General features: G+C 37.3%; 1 protein-coding gene across 1 annotated transcript in view; it reads right to left on the reverse strand.

Moving 5' to 3' along the window:
- Positions 1 to 14147: 14147 nt before the first annotated feature.
- The window catches only part of phex (phosphate regulating endopeptidase homolog, X-linked), a 16368-nt gene continuing 10130 nt past the window's right edge, over positions 14148 to 20385 (reverse strand). Inside the window, exons 13-22 of the mRNA XM_053488362.1 lie at positions 19032 to 19109; positions 18839 to 18942; positions 18689 to 18747; positions 18532 to 18586; positions 18354 to 18421; positions 18127 to 18257; positions 16752 to 16817; positions 16532 to 16636; positions 16236 to 16312; positions 14148 to 15273 (exon numbers count right to left, since the gene is read on the reverse strand). Of these exons, the coding sequence (XP_053344337.1) occupies positions 15171 to 15273; positions 16236 to 16312; positions 16532 to 16636; positions 16752 to 16817; positions 18127 to 18257; positions 18354 to 18421; positions 18532 to 18586; positions 18689 to 18747; positions 18839 to 18942; positions 19032 to 19109 (846 nt within the window). The 3' untranslated portion in view covers positions 14148 to 15170. The remainder of the gene's footprint in view (positions 15274 to 16235; positions 16313 to 16531; positions 16637 to 16751; positions 16818 to 18126; positions 18258 to 18353; positions 18422 to 18531; positions 18587 to 18688; positions 18748 to 18838; positions 18943 to 19031; positions 19110 to 20385) is intronic.

Below are 20385 nucleotides of genomic sequence, written 5' to 3' on the forward strand. Positions count from 1 at the left end.
ACTGTTGATTACTTTGGAATCAAAGAAAAAGTCTTTTAAAATCTTTCAATGTCTTTAATTCAAAAGTCTTTGTAATACTTTGTTTTTAACCAGAAAGTATTTGTTTTCAAGCGCCCAGTCTTTATGTCTTCATGAGTCTTTGTAATTGTTTAGGAGGCTCCTTAAGCCTTGTTGTTTAAACACAACCTACAAAGACTTCCAGTATAACGACCTTCAAAGACATGTCGATTGTAAAAGACTTCTTCATTGAAAACAAAGAGTTAAACACAAACGGGACTGAAGCTAAAGACTTGGAAAGACTTGTTTATTAAAAAAATAAAGACTTCTGGAGAATTAAGAAGAATTTTTCAATGAAAACGATGATGTCTGATGGTCAATTAATAGAAGAGGAAGTTTTAGGAAGATACTACATCAATAAAAAGGTCTTGGTCAGCCTTTCCAAGTTTCTCTTCGTCTTCGGCTTTATTCTGCAGGTCTTTGTCCTGTTTCATTCGTATTTGAGGAAGATAACACACTGCCATGATTTCTGCCTTAACCCTGTGCATAAAATTCTCTTTCCTTTTCAAAGCAAGTCTTATGAAAAGTCCTGATTCTGTGCCGTCACACAGAGAACCCTCAGCGCTCAGGCATTAACGGAACCTTCCCAGAGAAAAGGCGAATCCTGCGCTCGAGCATGCGGAACATTTCCCGTCACCGCGGCCTTTTATTTGAATAAGTCATTCCCAAGCTATTTGAGGATTCTTTAATTCTCAGTGTTAATGTGATTCCGGAAAAATGAACAGGATGACATCCGGCTGTCCCCTGAGGGACAGAAAATAGCAATGAATGTTCCGAGTGCAATTAAAGATTAATTAGTTAATTAGCACAAGAACGGGCTGTACAGGAGTTTTATGGGAAGGTGAGTGTGTACAGGTGAAAACTGAAATGGAGTAACTGAGAACGAGAAGGAGATTCGGAACTGTAAAAAGGCTGACTTTAATTGATGAAGTAATCAGGGTGAAAGATTTCTGAAGTGCTTTAGTTAAGTTTTTTGAAACTTTAGTTGAATTAAGTTTAGTTCAATACAGTGAAACCTCTGATTGCGAGTAACATGGTTTGCAAGTGTTCCGCAAGACGAGCAAAGATTTTTAATATATTTTGACTTGATAAACAAACAAATCTTGGTTTACGAGTACCGAGTATTATGTATCACGCATACGCTTCTTGTTTTGATGCCGAGCATCACGTGATCACAACTGAGCCAACTGTTTTTCTCTCTCTTGCGCTGCAGAATTGTGGGTAATCGTCTCTGCTGCTGGGTCTAAGTGTACTCTTACTGGTATAATCAACATCCATGTACACATGTACTGTTTACTATAACACTGTGACCACGTATGTGTGTACAGTGCGCGTTTAAAGCAAAAGCAAGTCTCATTGGAGAGGTTAAAGATCCATTTTCTTTCTTTGTATTAGCCTGATTTTTGTGTCTGTGTGCGCACGTCATTGGACACCATGCCACACACACACGCGACAAACTGTTGTGTACAAACGGAAACACTTATCTGTCAGGATTTATTTTTAATTTTTTTTTATTTTTACCTAATATTTTGAGTTAATTATTTTTATATAATTTTTTTGAGTTTCCATTATGGGAAACTTCAATTTGGTTTACGAGCCCGCTTCCGGAATGAATTATGCTCGTAATCCAAGGTTCCACTGTAACTCATCACACTAACAAAATTTGACCTACAGAAAAAAAAATCTATATTAAAGTACGCTTTGTGTCCCCACATAACTAATTTATTAAATTTTTGTCAATTTATTAAACTAGTATTCATTGATTAGATGTAGAACGTGTGGGTTTATTCTCACATACGGTTTCATTAAGATGTGTTATGCATTTTTTTCCCCTAATTTAGTCGTGGCCAATTCCTCCCCGTCACTAGGGGGCTCCGACATTAAGGCCACTACCACCACTCAGTCGGGAGGGCCGAAGACTATCACATGTTTTCTCCGAACCACGTGACGCCAGCCGACCGCATCTTTTTGAACTGCTCGTGCACGCACCGTTGGGGGCGGAGTCACACACTCGGAGGCGAGCACTTTACTGCTGCGCCACTCGGAGGCCATCTCTTAACTCTTTTATCTACAGTGTCCACTTTCACGGACAGTCGGTTCAGCAAAATATACCATTTAAATCTTAAATCTTACCGTAAATAAAACAAATATATAAATTAATTAATAAACTTCTGTTGCTCTTTCAGACTGTCACTCACAAAATGTAGTTACATTCTACATGCAGCAAAATAAATAAATAAATAAATAAATAAATAAATAAATAAATAATGTTCATGAGCCAGACTGCACTGAAAGCAATAGATTAAAATATGTACAGTACTGCAAAATATCTGTAGACCAGAAAAGAAACAAGTATATTATGTAAAAGAGCACTTTTGAGACAAATACAAAAATGCTGCTGAGTTTTGCTGCATAAAAAAAACCCTAAACAGCAACATTTATAAACTGTATACATTTTGTATGTTCTTAAATAATATTTTATTTTTTTCATTGTCCATCGTTACACATTTTAGAACCAGATGTTAAAAAGTGCTGTCTTTAGTGGTTAGCGCCCTTGCCGCGCACCTCCAGGGTCTGGGTTCGATTCCCACCTCGGGGTCTGTGTGCATGGAGTTTGCATGTTCTTCCTGTGCTTGATGGGTTTCCTCTGGGTTCTCCGGTTTCCTCCCATGGTCCTAAAAGCATTAGGCTTATTAACGTTCCCAAATTACCTGTAGTGTGTGTGTGTGTGTGTGTGCCCTGTGATGAATTAGCACCTTGTCCATGCCTCATGCTCTAAGTCTCCTGGGATAGGCTCCGCCTCCTGCGACCCTGAATACAGGATAAAGCGGTATCAATGATGAGTGAGCAGTCAAAAAATAAAAACTCCTCGTGCTGATTTGAGTGAACAAATGTATTTTCTGCAGCTCCTATAATCTTATATGACACTTACTGACAATAAACATTTTTGTGTTCAAATAACCAAGCAGTTACAGTAGCTAAAACTAAACAATGTATGTTTGCTGCTTATAATTAATTTAGAAACTTATTTTTAAGACACCAGCCTGCATGTCGACTACACTTGCAAGTATTCTAATAAAACATGGACGTCGCACTTTTATCCTCTTTTAAAACACACTACGATACTACAGTACGTCTCCACATTACATATAAAACATGAATGAGGATTGACGATTGATTCATACAGAGGGAAGAAACGGAATGTAAAATGTCGAGCCAACAACGCCTGCGGTTAGCATTATCGCCAAGATAGCAAGTTAGCTTAGAGAACTGAAAAATCTGTCTGAATGTGGAATTCCATACTGTAACTTTATATATATGGACTGTACAAGCTAGTTCTTGGTGATACGACTTTCATTAATTGTACATGAACAGTAGAATGTAGCGGTCACACCCTACACCGCTCGCTAGACCTAGTGGGGTCACTAATCCGAGCCGCTTTGCAACAGAACTACTTCCTCTGTGCCCCTTGTGGTGTTATTTGGTATTACTCTGTAGCCAGATTACTAAACTTCTGCCTGTTACAGTACAGCCTGGTGTGTCGGCGTGGCACAGGGTCTGATTATACTGACAGTCTGGTATAAGAGGGTTAATGTCTTCCTGTGATGTAGTTTGGGAACACAAAGCTTCATTAAGGTCTAATGAATAATTAAAGGTTCTTTACTCACTAATAGGGTCAATACAGACCACTTTATCAGCCTTTTAGGGATTTGTTTCGCTTGGACATTGGTTCATGATTGGGGAAAATTGTCTTTTTGATTCCAAACTGATTGATTCATTGAATAATTAAGTTTTTCTATTTCTTATAAACTTTCTCACTGATGCAACACACATCAAATCTGACGTGACAAACTTAATACTCTTTGATATTGACAGTGAGTGAGACAATGGACAGAGCCAGCGTTTAGAATATAAATATAAATAATACCACCTTCTGTACCTTTTAAACATTGCTTTGATTCTCACAAGATTTTTTTTTTTTTAATTCGTTTTCGTAACAAGTTCTGTTCAAATGTATAAAACTAATTTTTTAGGAAATTTTTTCTTGGATCTTCTTTGATGTGTGTGTGTGTGTGTGTGTGTGTGTGTGTGTGTGTGTGTGTGTGTGTGTGTTAAACAAATGAGCAACGTGTAAGACTAAACTGGCTGTATCATAGCAACAGCAGGATTAGACTGAGTCTTTCAGCTGCGTTCGAAAATCCATTTCGCGTGGCCTTTTAATGAATAAAGAGTTTGTAATAGTGTATGTAGAGGTAGATTTAAAAAAATTAAATGTGTTAAATAAACCTAAATGATGATACAGATGATGATTGATCCAGTTCATCAAGGATTTAACTCTAAATGATGTGTGTATTTTAAGCAGAACATCTACAGAATGCAGAGAGATTTGCCAGCCATTAGAAAAGTTTTAATCCATTGAGTATTACAATTAATGCTGTCAAACTTTCATGAAGATAGTTCAGATTGTCAAATACCTTATTGCAACTTCCTCTCTGTATCTCTTTCTCCATCCCTTTATTTTCTATATTGAAGCTAAAAAGACAAAAATGCTGCTCATTATTCGTGTCACTAAAATCCCATAAAGATCTGTAAAATCCTTTCCCCTGATGGTGTCAGAAAACTTTACAAAAACCTACACCTTTACCTCCTTTACCGTACTTTACTGCTGTTACTATGGAAACCATAACATACGAGGTAGAATCAAAAAGTTTGGAGACTAGTTCTATAACACGCCAACAGATGGCAGCACTGGGCTGCACACACACACACACACACACACACACACACACGGTCACAGTGAGCACCGACCTTCATAAGTCAGCGTGCCAAAAGACATCGTCCTGTGTACGTCAGGAGCTGTGCAACTGTCGCTGCTCTGACCACATGCATTATCACATCTGCTATTTCATCATGGACGGCAAGTTAGAACAAAAAGGGAGCGTGAAAATGTGTGTGAAACTAAGGGAAATCTGCCACAGTCATGTTTAACACGATCCTGCTAGTTCACTTTCTACTGCATCGAGTCGTTTGAGGTGTTTTGAGTGACGCGTGCTTTAAGAGCGCTTTGCCATGGACGACCCGTCCCTCTTGTCCAGGATCATTATTGGTGATAAAACTTGGGTGAAACTTGGGTGAGAATTAAGCTTTTTAGCTGTTATTTTTTTCAATCAGTTTTTCATTATTATTTTTTTTCCCACAAACATTATTTTTTATTAAAAGCTGTGTGGAGGTCGGAGATCACCAGGTTCTAAAGCAGCACAGAAGCACTTTTGTTGAAGTGAGTCACAGTATGACGTACATTCACACACCTACACACACACACGCATGCACACACACACACACACACACACACACACGTGCAGCACACACAGAGATCTTTTGATGCATAAAATAATTGATGTCTTCAGTAGGTGTCCTTGGAAATGAGAGTGATTGTGTAGAAATAAAGGAATACTATTGGAGGCAATTTCTCTCTCTCTCTCTCTCCTTGTCTTTCTCTCTCTCTCTCTCTCTCTCTCTGTCTCTCTCTCTCTGTATCTGTCTCTCACTATCTCCAATGACTCCAACACTGATTAAGTGACATAAGATTCATTAAATTATCATTAATTTAAAATGATTTTGTTGATTAAAATCAGCTCATCTTTAAACTCACTCATCGTCTAATTAGCTTTATTCTGTATACAGTGTTGCAGGGGGCGGAGCCTCTCCCAGGAGACTTAGGGCATGAGGCGGGGTACACAGCGTGCCGATCCATCTCAGGGCACACACACACACACACACACACACACAGGGATCATATCACTCACAGACATGTACCAAGCGCAAATAGTGTCAGAACTAAATGTCTTACTCTCTTATTTTGTATATATTTGTTTATTATTACTCTTTTTATACTATTCTGTTTTTTTTATTAATGAATTATTATTTTTTTATTTATCTACTCTTTTTATTTTCCCCAACATATTTCGAAGCTTTGTCAATATGAATGTGAATATTTGTCATGCCAATAAAGAGAGAGAGAGATTTCCAACAATTGAAATTCACACCCTCTCTCTCTCTCTCTCTCTCTTTCTCCTTCCCTCCATCTCTAACTAAAGAGGTTTGATATATTATTCACATCTGCATTAAATAATGAAGTGACTATAAGCGTTTTTATTTAGATACAGGTGAGGTGAGAGCAGGTGAGACCCGACTCTGACTCTCTAAACATATGAGATTTATGTGTTTTTTCAATTTCTTGGATGATGGAGTTCAGCAGTAATAATCTTTCAGCCTGGACTTTAATCTCTCAGGCTGGACGGAGGTTTAAACCACACGATCAGGCTGCCGGAGTCTGAGATAATGCAACATGCTTTTAGCAGACAAACCGACCGTGATGGAAAAAATCTAGTTACAACTCGACCATTCAAGACTCCTGACTGACTCAAAGACTGATTCAGGTGCTGAAACGTGATTCACTGGTTCAGCATTGACTGACTCATGCACTCATTAACTAATTCATAAAGTTATCTCTTCACTTACTCAGGATTTTACTCATCCATCAGTTTCATCTGACTCACAAGCCATTAAACCGAATATTTTCCTTTACTTCAGGATTAACTGAGTCAAACTCTGATGCAATAACTCTGGATCCCATCAGGATTTACTCACATGAACACGGACGCACTGAGATGATTCACTGGATCAAACAAAGACTCACTGATTAGGGATTCACTGATATACACTGGTCGAGTTGTAAAAAAAAAAACAACTACATGCTACAACTATCCATACAAAATGATTGCAAAATATGTCAAATTGTTAAGATCAGTTTTATTAACAAATTGTGAGGCTTAATAAATCAACTTGAAGCCACCAAAACAAAACATATTCACTTAAACATGCAATTGTTAAAACATCATTAGATCCTTTCCATGGCTTCATCTGGAAAGGACAATCTATAAGAGTAGAATAAAAATCTAGATAAACATTAGTAATGAAATAATACAATTTATTTTAAACATGTCATAAGCTGTGCTTGAACTATTCTCTCGGCCGTCACGCAAATGGCAACAGCGTGAAGAATGACGAACACTTGCGTGAGCTTGTGAGCGGCGCGTTACTATATTGATTTCTGACTGGCTAATCGCCGTTATTTATAGTTCATAGATGATCATACATAGATAGTTTTAATATTTCATTTTCATGAAAACTTTTACATAATGATGAAATCACCCCCCCTACACCCCCCCCCCCCCCCCCCAAAAAAAAAAAAAAAAAAACACTGTCTCACTGACTCAGACTTGGACCTAAACACTGATGCACTTAAAAAGGAATTTAAATGTAAATTTAGATGTTTTAAACAAAGATTTAGAAACTGATTAAGCAAATCACTAACTGACTCTAGATTCACTAACAAGATTGCCTCACTCAAAAACTGCCTCAAAAATTCAAGAGTCAAAAAACCTAAAGACTGATTTGATGATTTAGCATTGTTTAAATCAAACACTGATTCAGAATTTATAAACTGTGACTTCCTGAGTCAAACTCAAATTAATCCACTTAATAAAAAATTTACTACGAACACGTTTACTGACTCGGGCTTCACAAATTCAATCACCTTTACTGATTCACTGAAAAAAGGTTCGTCTGATTCATTGATTCAGGATTTACTGACTCAAACACTGACCTGCTGACCTGCTGAAAAATAGAGAACATTTTATTGACAAACAGACTTTCTGGTTTTATGGACTATAATAATAATGTACATTATTAAGTTTACTTTAAATATAAAGTAAAGTAAAGGCTCAATAAGAGATAAATATTAACTATTTTTCCAGTGACTTAAAATCTGTGAATCATTTGTAAACAAAATCTGATTAATTTTTCACTAATGCTCTAATTTCTGTTAATGAACAGCAGGTGATTTACAGGAGACTCAGGAGAGCTACAGGTCCGTGTGAGCTGTTAAAAACCGGGTGTCTGGAAATGAAAAGGCACTTCCCGTCTTCACTTCTTCCTCAGTCATGAATTATTTACTCCTATTGATGAGTGCATTATTGATAAGCGGCCTGTTGGGAGAAAATAGCCCTGAGTCTGAGAGGCCCGGGGAAAAAGCACTTAATTTTAGCCCACAGATGGCATTTCCAATATTTTCATCTTTATTTATTAAAATGATCATTTCCCTTTTTCGTTTGTTTACCATTTATGTTTCGATTTATGTTTAAAAGCTCTGCCTCTTCTGCAATTTTTAAAACATATTTTTTTTGCCAACTAAAATCTAAACCCAGACATTTTGTTCTATTTTTTATTATAAAAGTATATTGTGCAAATATTATGCAGCACAAACCACTGTACTGGTATTGAAAGGAGGACACCAGAAGACCCAGTGCACCACAGCCCACTGCTGGTAAAGAACCAAAGACCCCTGACCTGGCCACCAAACCCCTCAGATCCCGGTCCGATCGAGCTCCATGGAATGGCAAAAAAAGTCTGATACCCGGAGGTCCAGTAAACCCATTGCCAATGACCTGGTGATAGACTCCACAGCACACCCAAGGGGAGCCACAGTGGCACAAGGGGAACCCAAAACTCAGGTGGTTTTAATGTAATGGCTAAAGCGTATATATATTTTTTAAGCATAGCTCCCACATTAGGGTGTGTTCCATGTGTCTACCTTTAATTAAAAAATATATATTAGGAGGTTAATTTAAGTCAGGTCTTTAGAATCATTTAAAGAATAACTTTAAAATTGACTTCTTAGTAAAAACAAAACTCTTAGTTTTGATCTGTTTTTTTTTTGTAATGCTTAAGTTGCCATTTAAGTCTTAATTAAAGGTGAATTAAAGGCACCAGAGATATTCACATCAAACATGACATGGAGATGCGAGTGCAGGACTTCACACTACAAAACATGGATTCCACATCAGGTGGTGACGACCTTGTGCTCATTCTATTGAATAAAAAATAAATTACATTTGGAGCCACCCTGTACAAGGCGAAGAAGAGAACATAGAGTTTCTCTGCTTGGTTTGAGGAGCCGCTGGTGCTGATTGATATCACGCTTGGAGAAGCCGAGGGGCAATCTCAGGCAGACGACTGATCCGCACCTTAACCGTGTCTGCAGTTAAATCTTATCGTAACAACCCTTTCAAAATGTCGAGTGACGTTCCAACAAGCCGCTTCGTGATTGGTCAGAGGCGTTCCTGTCGGTTAGTTAAATCGGCAGAATTCCGTCGTTGATGTAAAATGTTTAATTGTTGGTTAAGTATATTATTGATGTCATGTTAATGGAGGAGAGGCAGGACTCGAGGGCAGATGGTGGATTGTTAAAGTGAAGTTAAAGATTAAAAAGAAAACAAACACTGATGCAAAATACAAACCTGAAAACTAAGACTATGACTACTGTAAGTTTAGCTAAGGCCAACAAGGTAACACTAACAGGAAAAAAACACCAGTAAGCATAAACAGGAGGGGCAACGGTGAACTAAACAGCATGTGAATACAATTAATACAATGTGGTTGTGTTGAAGTACGTAATGGGAACTGAAGTCCAGGACAAGTTTCGACATAAAAGACTCCAAAACACAAAAATCGAAAAAAACAAATAAGAGTCAAACACAGGAGAATTGTATGAGATGTTCGAGAAGATTTTAATGTCAGGAGGGCCGAGTGGTCTAAGGCGCCAGACTCAAGGTTCAGACCTTCCTCTGAATGGAGGCATGGGTTTGAACCCCACTTCTGCCATAACATTTTAGGTCAGTGGTGACTCAAACAGTTAAGGCAATGGGTTACTGATCAGTAGGTCAGGGGTTCGAGCCCCAGCACCGCCAAGCTGCCACTGTAGCAAGGCCCTTAACTCTTAATGCTCTAGGGGGCGCTGTATTCTGGTTGATCCCAGCTTCCTTTCTATGATATAAAAATAATAATTTCACTATTCTGTAAGGTTCATGTGACAAATAATAGAGTTTTTGCTATGGCTTATCTCTGGTGTATGAAGAGAACTTTTCTTCCCTCGTATATGACTTTATTAAAACTGTTTTGATATTTAATGCTCTACTGATAAACTACAAATCAATAATTTATAAATAACACTGCAATGCTTTGATGATGAAATCAATAAACGCTAAACTGGAAGTCGCTTAAAAATAGAGGAAAGATGGAAATTGTATACGTCTGCATTTATACCTGCTGTATTATTAGCACACAGAGATGATCACACAGCGTTTTGTGTGTGTGTTATGCAGCGCTACACTGCGTGCCTATAGATCACTGTCTCAGCAGCTGCACCGCTACCATCTGGCTGTGTGACTGTCAAAAACACGACTGTAATCCTGGTGTATTTTTCTTTTTTATTTTGCTGTTATGTTGATTAAATGCTAACACGCAATCAGCCAATCAGGGATCTTAGAGGGCCGATCTCATTAATGGGATATGTGAGTGTGTGTGTGTGTGTGTGTGTGTGTGTGTGTGTGTGTGTGTGTGTGTGTGATTATGTGGGATGTTAGCTGAATTCCAATAAAGCATGACGCTAAGAGAGTGTTATGTAAACAACTGGCGCCTTTTCTCTGTGTGTGTGTGTGTGTGTGTGTGTGTGTGTGTGTGTGCATGTCTGACAGCTCCAAATGTCATGAGACTGAAATATCCAGTGCAGGAATTAAGTTTCTCCAGAAATGTTTTGAATTTGCTCCCCTGGTGGTCAGTGTTTGAAATAACACATAGAAATCACTTAAAACTGAGTCACGTAGTTTATTTATTAATATTTTCAGCTCGAGTGGACGATTCGCCGTCTCTAGTGTAAAATTGTTTTGGACAACTTTCTCCTGTCCATCTTTCCCACTGTCTGGACGTGTCCAGTTTCTTCATACATGTTGAAAAGGTCGTGAATTTCCTGCCTGAACAAATTTATTATTTTTAAACCGCCGCTTATGTTTATCAGAAGATCTGTTTCCTCGAGCAGCGTCTCAAACTCAGAGGAAGTCACGGCGGGATGATTTTTGCGACACAGCGAGTATCAGGTAAAGGAGCGAGGCGTCTTACAGCTAACTTTCCGCGTTCCATCTTTCCGTGAACCCGCTAAGTCTGATTGCGGTTGCAATTAGCTTGATGTTTAAAAATTAGCTCTCTAGTTAGCACATCAGCTCACCTCAAAGCTGGCTTCAGTCTAAATGGTGTAAAAGGCTTGTTAAAAGATAGTTTATTAACTTTACTAATTGTTTGCAGTGTGTTTTTTAGACTTTAAAATAGCGGATGATACAAGATAAGGTCATACATGAGACGGTGCTCCACTAATTAGCATCAGCAGAGAAACAAGTACGTAGTGTCTCAGCAGTGTGTGTGTGTGTGTGTGTGTAAGATGTTTGTGATCTGGTGACAGATAAGATCTTTATTATGACTCGACCTCTTGTGACACCAAACTGCCTCCATGTTGACAAAGGGAGGAATTCTCAGTAGGAACGGTTACTGAGAGCAGGAAAGTTCCAGAACACATCAGATTCGATCCTCCAGCTCTTAGTCTTATGCCTTCTGGAATGTTCCATCATTTCTGCCTTGATCTTCTCCTCTCAGGCCTCCAGGGATGAATTCTACCAAAAGACGACGCAGAGGGAGTGTGTGTGTGTGTGTGTGTGTGTGTGTCGTGTCTGCTTGTCTGACAGCTTCAAATGTCAAGAGGCTAAAAAAATTCACTTTAAGAACTGAGTTTCTCAAACTGATCCCCCTGGTGGCAGGTTTTTGAAATAACACCTTCAAAATAAAGTTAACCAAAGATAATATATATATATATATATATATATATATATATATATATATATATATATATTTTTTTTTTTGGGTAATAAAAAAGTTTATTTGTATATTTGGGCCTGATGTAATAAGAGTAATCTCTAACAAACACCTGTTGCTTTTCACACCTTGCACAAAACCTGATTATGAATAATAATAATAATAATAATAATAATAATAATAATAATAATAATAATAATAGTAGTAGTAATAATAATAATAATAGTAATAATAATAATAATATTAATAGTACAACATTCTAAAAATGATTTACTGAATTATACAGCCAGATTGTTTTACCACAATTATTATGTTTATTTTATTACTTAAAAAAAAAAAATCAGATGAATAAGAGAAGTAAACTTACCGTAAAAATCTGGGTTTTTTTCATACGTTAATTTCCATAACTTAATAAAAGATGAAAATAAAAACAAGTAAGCATTCTTCTTTTTTTTCTTACTACTATTAATTATTATTTAATTTATTTATTTGTTTATTTATTTATTTTGTATATGATGGCGTTCCTTATGCCAAAATGAATTTAGTGTGTGTGTGTGTGTGTGTGCTCATCTGTGTAATTGCAGTTTGAGGCATACAGCAGGAAATTGGGGTGAAGTAAAAATAGCAAAAGACGTCCTGGAAATAGACTCCTCAAACACACGCGCGCACACACACACACACAGACACACACACAGAGCGAGAGAGAGACCCACTTTAACAGCACTTTTATCCTTAATATTAGCCACATTAAAAAACTATTACAAATTACTAGAAATATTTATATAACATTTTTTTTAAATAAATCATTTTAATTTGTCTAAAACATCACCAGAGTAAACTAGAATAGATTTTAAGTTGGTCCAAAACATTGAACATTGCATAGTTTGTGTCTACAGTAACAAATCATTTTGGGAAAAAAATTGAGGATATGAATAAATCTACACAGGGCAGTAATAACAAAATTATAAACATTACACACTTTTTTTTTTAAGAATAAATAAGGATTATTTCATACATAAAACAACAGAATAGTGTTGTCATGTTTAGTAGAGAGCTTAAAATGTAAGTTAATTGTAATTAATTCTTATTTTAAACAAAAAATAATAATAATTTAAAATAAATGTAATATTGTTCAATTATGTTTAAAATGTATTTGTTTGTTTATGAATAAGTAAAGCTGTATGAGGAATGCGCAACACTTCATAAGAGTGTTAAATAATATAAATAATATATTTAATTTAAGAGCGAATGAGAACACTGAGAGCGTTTGAGAACACTTTTATGGCCGTAATATAAAGTATTACACGTGTTATAAGGTCTAAACATCTAAAAAAAAAACTAGAAGCATTATAAAGTCTTATAAATGTTCTGTTCATGGAAAAACACAAATAATTAAACCATTAAATATTACAATAAATGATTGTGTCATCTATATAATAATTATGTTTTTTTTTTTCTCTTGTCTTTTTTATATAAGCACTAAAAACTCAGAGTGACTTTTCACTCATAATGAAGTGCTTATGAATGCTTTACGAAGCCCCAATGTAGTGCTATGGCTACTGAGAAAAGAGAAAAGAAGAACATTTCAGGAACATTATTTACTATTTTACATTCAGATACAGTGCTTTACTCCTGGAATAATGCTGCTCCCAGCACCTCACAACCAAGATACTATTAAAAAAAACAATAATAACAATAATAATAATAATAATAATAAAAATGAAAATAATAAATAAGCTCATTAACAGCTAAGATAAGCTAACATGCTAGCTATTGAACAGCATAAGGCTATAAACACTAATGGACCTCAGGTCAGGTATTAGATTTTTGCAGTAATTACTGTACCGTAAACACTGGATTATAAAGTTATTTAAAATGTCGTATCACGTGTCCAGGTGGTGAACTAGCGAGCTAGGAGCAAGATAAGTTTTTATTTAAAGTAATACAACAAACGTAGGTGACGTGGTAAAGCGGTGTACTCTCACCTGATCGGGGAACACACACGGCTAGTACAATGTAGAACTTCTAGTTAGAACTAAGAAGCTAAGAATTATTAAATTAAGGATCAAAAGGTTCTCTAAAGGTTCTTTTATACTTCACCGCCAGGGTCTTAAATATTTGAACAAAGTGTTGTAAGACTGCTGCATTCAGAAATATAGCTTAAATGTAGAACCACTAAGCGTTCCTTTGGGGAACGTAAAAAAAAAAGTTCTATGTACAGACCTACAGTCAGGTTCATAATTATTGGAACTTAATTTTTTTTTTTTTGCCTCACACACCAGCACACTGAAAACACAGTCAAGCAAAATGTCAAGACTTAATGTGTGTGTGTGTGTGTGTGAATGAAGATGGATGCAATTCCTAAATAAGTAATGCCACACTTTTGTCAAACCCCTTTACTTAAAGCTGAAAGTCTTGACTTCACTGTAAACGGAGGTTGTTTGTTTAAATAATTTTGAGCCTGACTGTAGGGTTTTTTTTTTTACTTTTCAAAGAACACCAATAGTACACTTAAGGGTTCTAAATTTAATTTGTTTTTAAATGCAAAAGCCATACCACACTTCCAGGCAAAAAATTTAATAAAATAGAAACTCATCATTCAATAATATATCTATGGATATCCTGCGTGGAACCCTAAACAGCTAACTAATCTGGCTAACTAAGTTCTCAGAAATGTAACTACCTAGTTAGATTTAAAAATAAATGGTCTTAAATGTTTCTTCCTTGAGCTTTTCTGGGAGAAAAACATGCTACTGTAGGATTCCACATGTAACATTTAAGCGTTCTCCAGAGGAACCCCAAGAAAACCCTCAAGCATTCAAAATGTAATCCTTTAAAGACTTATCTATAATACTTATACATCCACCATTTGGTAGAACCTTTAATGTCTTGTGCAGAATCCTAGCCAATGAATTTGGGCAACTTAGGTTAATTAGATGTAAGAAATCCTACCTGAAACAGTCAGGTTCTTCTTAGGAGCTAAAATTTCAAGGTTATGCTTAAAAAAATAATGTTTATACCTTTCCAAAAAGGTTTTACAGGTATGGGGTTGGGTCCCACACAGAACCATGAAATCTTCTACATGAGTGGAGGAAGAAGAACTGTGGAGGATGGATCTCATTTGCAGTATATTCAGATTCCAAAAACTTGTTCCAGTTTGTTGTACAGCAGAGATCAGGAGGCCGTGGTGAAGAGAAGAAGACGACATGTAAAACGTGGTTCCAGTGGAGGAGAACTGGAGATAGAGTGGTCCACAGAGGGCCTGATTCGGGTTAGAACACTGTGGCGTGGTTCATTGGTCGAGGTTTGGCCCATGTTCAAAAACTCTGAGCTTGACATGATCTGCAGTGCTACCATACCCGGCATGTCGCATCCCCTCTGTTCATGATTGACGTCGCAGGGCAGTTAAAGGTCTTTTGGAACTCTTCAAAGTTACTCATAGCACCGATGACCCTTTAGAAAACAAAGAACAAAGTCTAAGCAGATGTGTACTCCAATCTAAAGAGAGCTTATTCTCCGGAGAAACTTTTCCCTGTAATGCCTTTCAGAACAAGTTCTACATAGAGCTATTTTAAAGAGCATTTTATGCTATTCTCAGGGGTTCTTCAAAGAGTTCTTTGACATCATTGTGTTCTATTTGGAATGGTTTCTTGATAAGAACTCTTTATGGGTTCTCACAGAAGAAAAACCCCTTAATCAGGTGGCAGCTAGATAGAACATTTTTTAGAGAAAAAAAGGTCTTAAATTTTTCCCTTAATGTGTTTTGCAAAATTCTAACCTTTCTAGAACTTTGAGAACTAATGCTAATGCTAAAGTGTTGTCTTATCATGAAGCGTAGCCTTGAAGAACCTTGAAGCTCTCTCAGGGTTCTTTGCCTTCTGAAAGTATTCTAAATGGAACTCTCTGTGGGTTCAAGTTTACATTTAGGACTTTTAAAGGTTCTTCCAGAGGTTCAAACAATAAACCTCTAAAAAAAAAGAGTGTGTGCACACATCTGAAGACGGCTGTTGTAGTGAACTGCAAGTACTAAGCTCTAAGTACTACAGAGTTCTTTAATCTGTCCTTCTGGCAGAACCCTAAAAGAACCATGTAAACCTGATAACAGAGGAGATGCCTTTGAGAAAAGGTTGAAATGCGAGCCTGTCGAGAGAACATCGTACACGTGTGGAACCCCGTGAGAAAGACTTTTCATATCAGGAGAAAAAACCAATAGAACTAGTTTAAGGAATCTAAAGACTTCTAAAGAAGATATTATGTAGAACCTGTCAAAAGTTTATCATGCTGGTCCTAAATATTTGGTTTCTTGGATAATAAAGGATTCCGATATGGGAATAGTAGACACTTGGAATACCACCTGACATGGAGAGTTCCTGTAGAACGACATCTGAGGAATTCTTAAGGTTCGAGTGTCTCACCTGTATTTAGGAGGACTGTGAGACCCACTGAGGATCTGATCTCGAGCTGCTTCGCGTCTGTAACTGTTACAACGAACCTGAAACACACACACACACACACACACACACACACACCGTATTTACCGCAGAGTCTTGCTGAGTTCTGGTCAGAAGGTGTTAATAATCGAAAAGAATTGTCTCTAAGTGTTAAAATTGATGTAAGGAGTCTCCAGTGTCAGAGTCAGGGTTAGGGCTAGTTTATCGCCCCCTGCTGGGGTATAAGAGGAATAAAGCACTTGTAGATGTGAAACACTCACATGAGCGTTACTCAGGAAGAAGAGCTGATTGTTATTCAGACCCAGTCCTGGTAATAACGGCTCCTCGACTCCTGACCTTTCCTTCTGCACCCACCTCCTGTACGCCTACAAACACACACAAACACACCCACACACACACACACACACACACACACAGATCCTCACAACCTTTCCTCTGAATGAATTTCTGGATACTATGAGAGTTTTCTAAAATTTTCACCCTGAAAGCTTCTCGGATTCCTCCGTTATCAGCGATGTTCTCTGCCAGCGTTCTCTTCCCGTTTACCTGAGCATGAAGACAAGGGAATAAAAACATGAATTAAAAAAAAATATGGAAAAAAAATCACTGTCAAAATATTTGTGCGTAAAAAAAAAAAAGATTTGTGTGTAATTCTGTCTTTTGTTTAAAATCTACGGCCACGACAGCTTACAGATACGAGATTTTGTGTGTTTGTTACAATACAACTCTGAAATATACAAAACTCGTTTTGATAACTCCTCTGTTTCACGGACGAATTGCGAAATTACGCACACGAATGCTGTGTGTTAAACCACTGTCAAAAATACGTCATCAAGGCCACATGCACAGGCATTACTATCCGAGGGAAGAGGAATCGATTCGGCACATGCTCCCCGCCACCGTTTTAAACCACTGGCGCCAAAATGCCAGATTAGCAGCCGAGCGCTCTCTCATCGTCTCAGGTACGCTTTTTTGTCACAGATTCGGACATGTTTAAGAGAAGTAAAATTACAGATGTGTTTTAACAATAGTAGGTAAGATTTTAGGAGGTTTTTTTTTTTTTTTCAGATTTTCTTCCTAATTTAGTCGTGGCCAATTCCTCCCCGTCACTAGGGGGCTCTACATTAAGGCTACTACTACCATTCAGCATCACCCAGGGATCGAAACAGCGATCTCCGGATGATAGGGCTAGCACTTTACCACTGCGCTACTCGGAGTTTAAAACGGTGGCGGGGAGCATTCGCCGAATCGATTCCTCTTCCCTCGGATAGTAATGCCTGTGCATGTGGCCTTGATGACGTATTTTTGTTTAACACACAGCATTTTTGTGCGTAATTTCGCAATTCGTCCGTAAAACAGAGGAGTTGTAAAAACGAGTTTTGTATATTTCAGAGTTGTATTGTAACAAACACACAAAATCTCGTATCTGTAAGCTGTCGTGGCTGTAGATTTTGGAATCAAACTCAGACAAAAGACAGAATTACACACAAATCTTTTTTTTTACGTACAAATATTTTTGACAGTGATCTTATTCCATAAAAAAAAAAAAAAAAAACCGCTTACACACAACACACCACCCCGATCTATGTAATAACACTCTAATTATAAAAAAAAAAAAAAAAAATCATATTTATGGTATGGTATAATGTTCTGACATTACACTTACAACTGCAAAATGTGAAGTCCATTATTGAAACTTTATTTATTTATGAATTAATTTAATTTATTATTTATTTATTAAATATTTTATAAACATTTCCTGAATTTTAAGAAGGTCAAGGAGAAAAACATCTAAACTTGTAGAAGAGAAAATTCGTTCAGAAATTAAACAGGAAGTGTATTGTGGTGACTGTACTTTAAGCTCCGCCTCCTCCCAGAAGTAGTCGTTGTATTGGTCGATGACGCACTGGACCTCCTGGTTGAAGTTAGTGACTGAAGCGTCGCTCCACCACTGGCTCAGATTCCCATTTTTGTCATATTTCCGCCCTGATCAATACACACACACACACACACAAGTGATGAGAACCTAGTTTCGCACAGAACCACACACACACACAGCTCTCTCTCTCCTCTCCACCGTACCGTTGTTATCAAAAGCGTGTGTGAGCTCGTGTCCGACGATCACGCCGATCGCTCCGTAACTCAACGACCTGAAGAGGAATCACCAGCAAATAGAACAGAATGATTAGAAAATGAAACAACAAGTGTGTGTGTGTGTGTGTGTGTGTGTGAGTGTGTGAGTGTGTGTGTTGGTTCCCACCGAGGATAGTTCAGGCCCCAGAAGAATGGCTTCTGAAGTTCTCCTGCTGGAAATCCTAAACAAGCAAGTTACTTTATTAGTTATATACAAGTACACACACACACACACACACACACACACAGTGTTGTGAGAGAGATTAGCAGTGTGTGTTTCTCACTGATCTGGTTGGTGGAGGTGCTGTAGAAAGCGTTCACAGTCGTCGGGCTCGTGAACCACCTGAACCACAAGTAGAGAGATTTAAAACCTTTTGCCAAAAATCAAATCAAAACAAACATCTACAACTCAAGATTTGTGCGAGAGAACCCACTCTGTGCGTGGAACCGAGGTTCTGAGCCAGCCGATGTCCGACTGAGCAATGAAACGCAACGTCTGCATGACATTCCCAAAATAGTCCTTCTCTGAAAACGACAACTGGAGAGGGGGGGGGGGGGGGGGGCTGCAGTCATCGAGTAAATAATAATAATAATAATAATAATAATAATAATGAGAATGGGAGTTACCTGTTTGATGTTCTCATTGATGTAGGTGTTGTTCAGGATGAAGTCTGGATATCCCACTTTAGGCAGAACCGCGTGCGCCTGCGGCGGGAAAGAGACGTGAAACTGAGATGGGAATTAGGTTCTCGTGACAGATTTAATCTGGAGAAACGTAAAGATTAACACAGGAACATCTCGAAGTGAGGGCTCAGAGATCAGCACACAAGACACAGAAAGTTAATCAATCAATCAATAAAACTAATCTTACTGTATTTTCACTTTCCGTCTATTAATCATTCAGGGGATCAACTGATCAGCCAATCAATTAACCAACTAATTAACCAACTAACCAACTTATTACCCAGCAATCATTCAACCAATGAATGGAATTAATCAATGAATAAATCATTTAGTTAGCTAATCAGTCGATCAATTAACAATACAAGTGACCAACTAATCAATCAGTTAAGAAGCACAAAAAAGCTTGAGTTTTTACTTTTCAGGTAATTACACAAACCTCATACATGAGTAATAATAACACATTTTTAAATAAACAATTTTTTTTCCTTATGATTTATTTATTTTAGGATCACTTTAACTGATCACGTAATCACGTATACGCCATGCAGTATTTTTTATATTCAATTCCCTCCATCCTTTCATTTAAATATTTTCTGCATGTTAAAAAAAGCAAAAAAAATTTAACATGTAGGACTTATATAATGTTTTATATATTATATATATATATTTTTTATATATATTTTTATATATATAATATTCACACGTTTTTATTTATCTCAGTCTATTCCAGGGGACTCAGGCACAAGGTGGGGTACACCCTGAACAGAATACCAATCCATTACAAGTATACACACAAACACACACAAACACACACACGCTACAGGCAATTTGCTAACAGGAATTATCGTAATCTGCGTGTTTTTGGACTGTGGGAGGAAAGCGAAGAACCCTTTGGAGACCCACCAGGCACGGGGAGAACATGCGAATGTACACCGAACCCGAGGCGGGAATCGAACCCTCAAGCCTGAGGATGCAAAAATGTGTTTGTTTGTTTTTATTTGATTTATTTTACATTTTAGTTATTGCACATGAACGTCATGAGGTTTGATTTCTTTTAGTCAGAAGTAGATTTTTTACATTTTTAAAGTATGTGTACGAAATCATCTCATTTTTGGGGGCCTTTTTCCTTTGATGTCTTTTTGTATTTTCTAATCCACCACATTCTGCTACATCTGTCGTTTCTTCTTTCTTTATGAGTGGAATAAAGACGCCACTCAGGATGCAGCATGTGGTTTATTCTGGCAGATTTCGCTGTATTTCCTGAGCAAACAATAGACGTTATTGTTATAGGGTCAGA

Source organism: Clarias gariepinus, chromosome 26 (assembly GCF_024256425.1).
Source record: "Clarias gariepinus isolate MV-2021 ecotype Netherlands chromosome 26, CGAR_prim_01v2, whole genome shotgun sequence".
Taxonomy (NCBI): Eukaryota; Metazoa; Chordata; class Actinopteri; order Siluriformes; family Clariidae; genus Clarias; species Clarias gariepinus.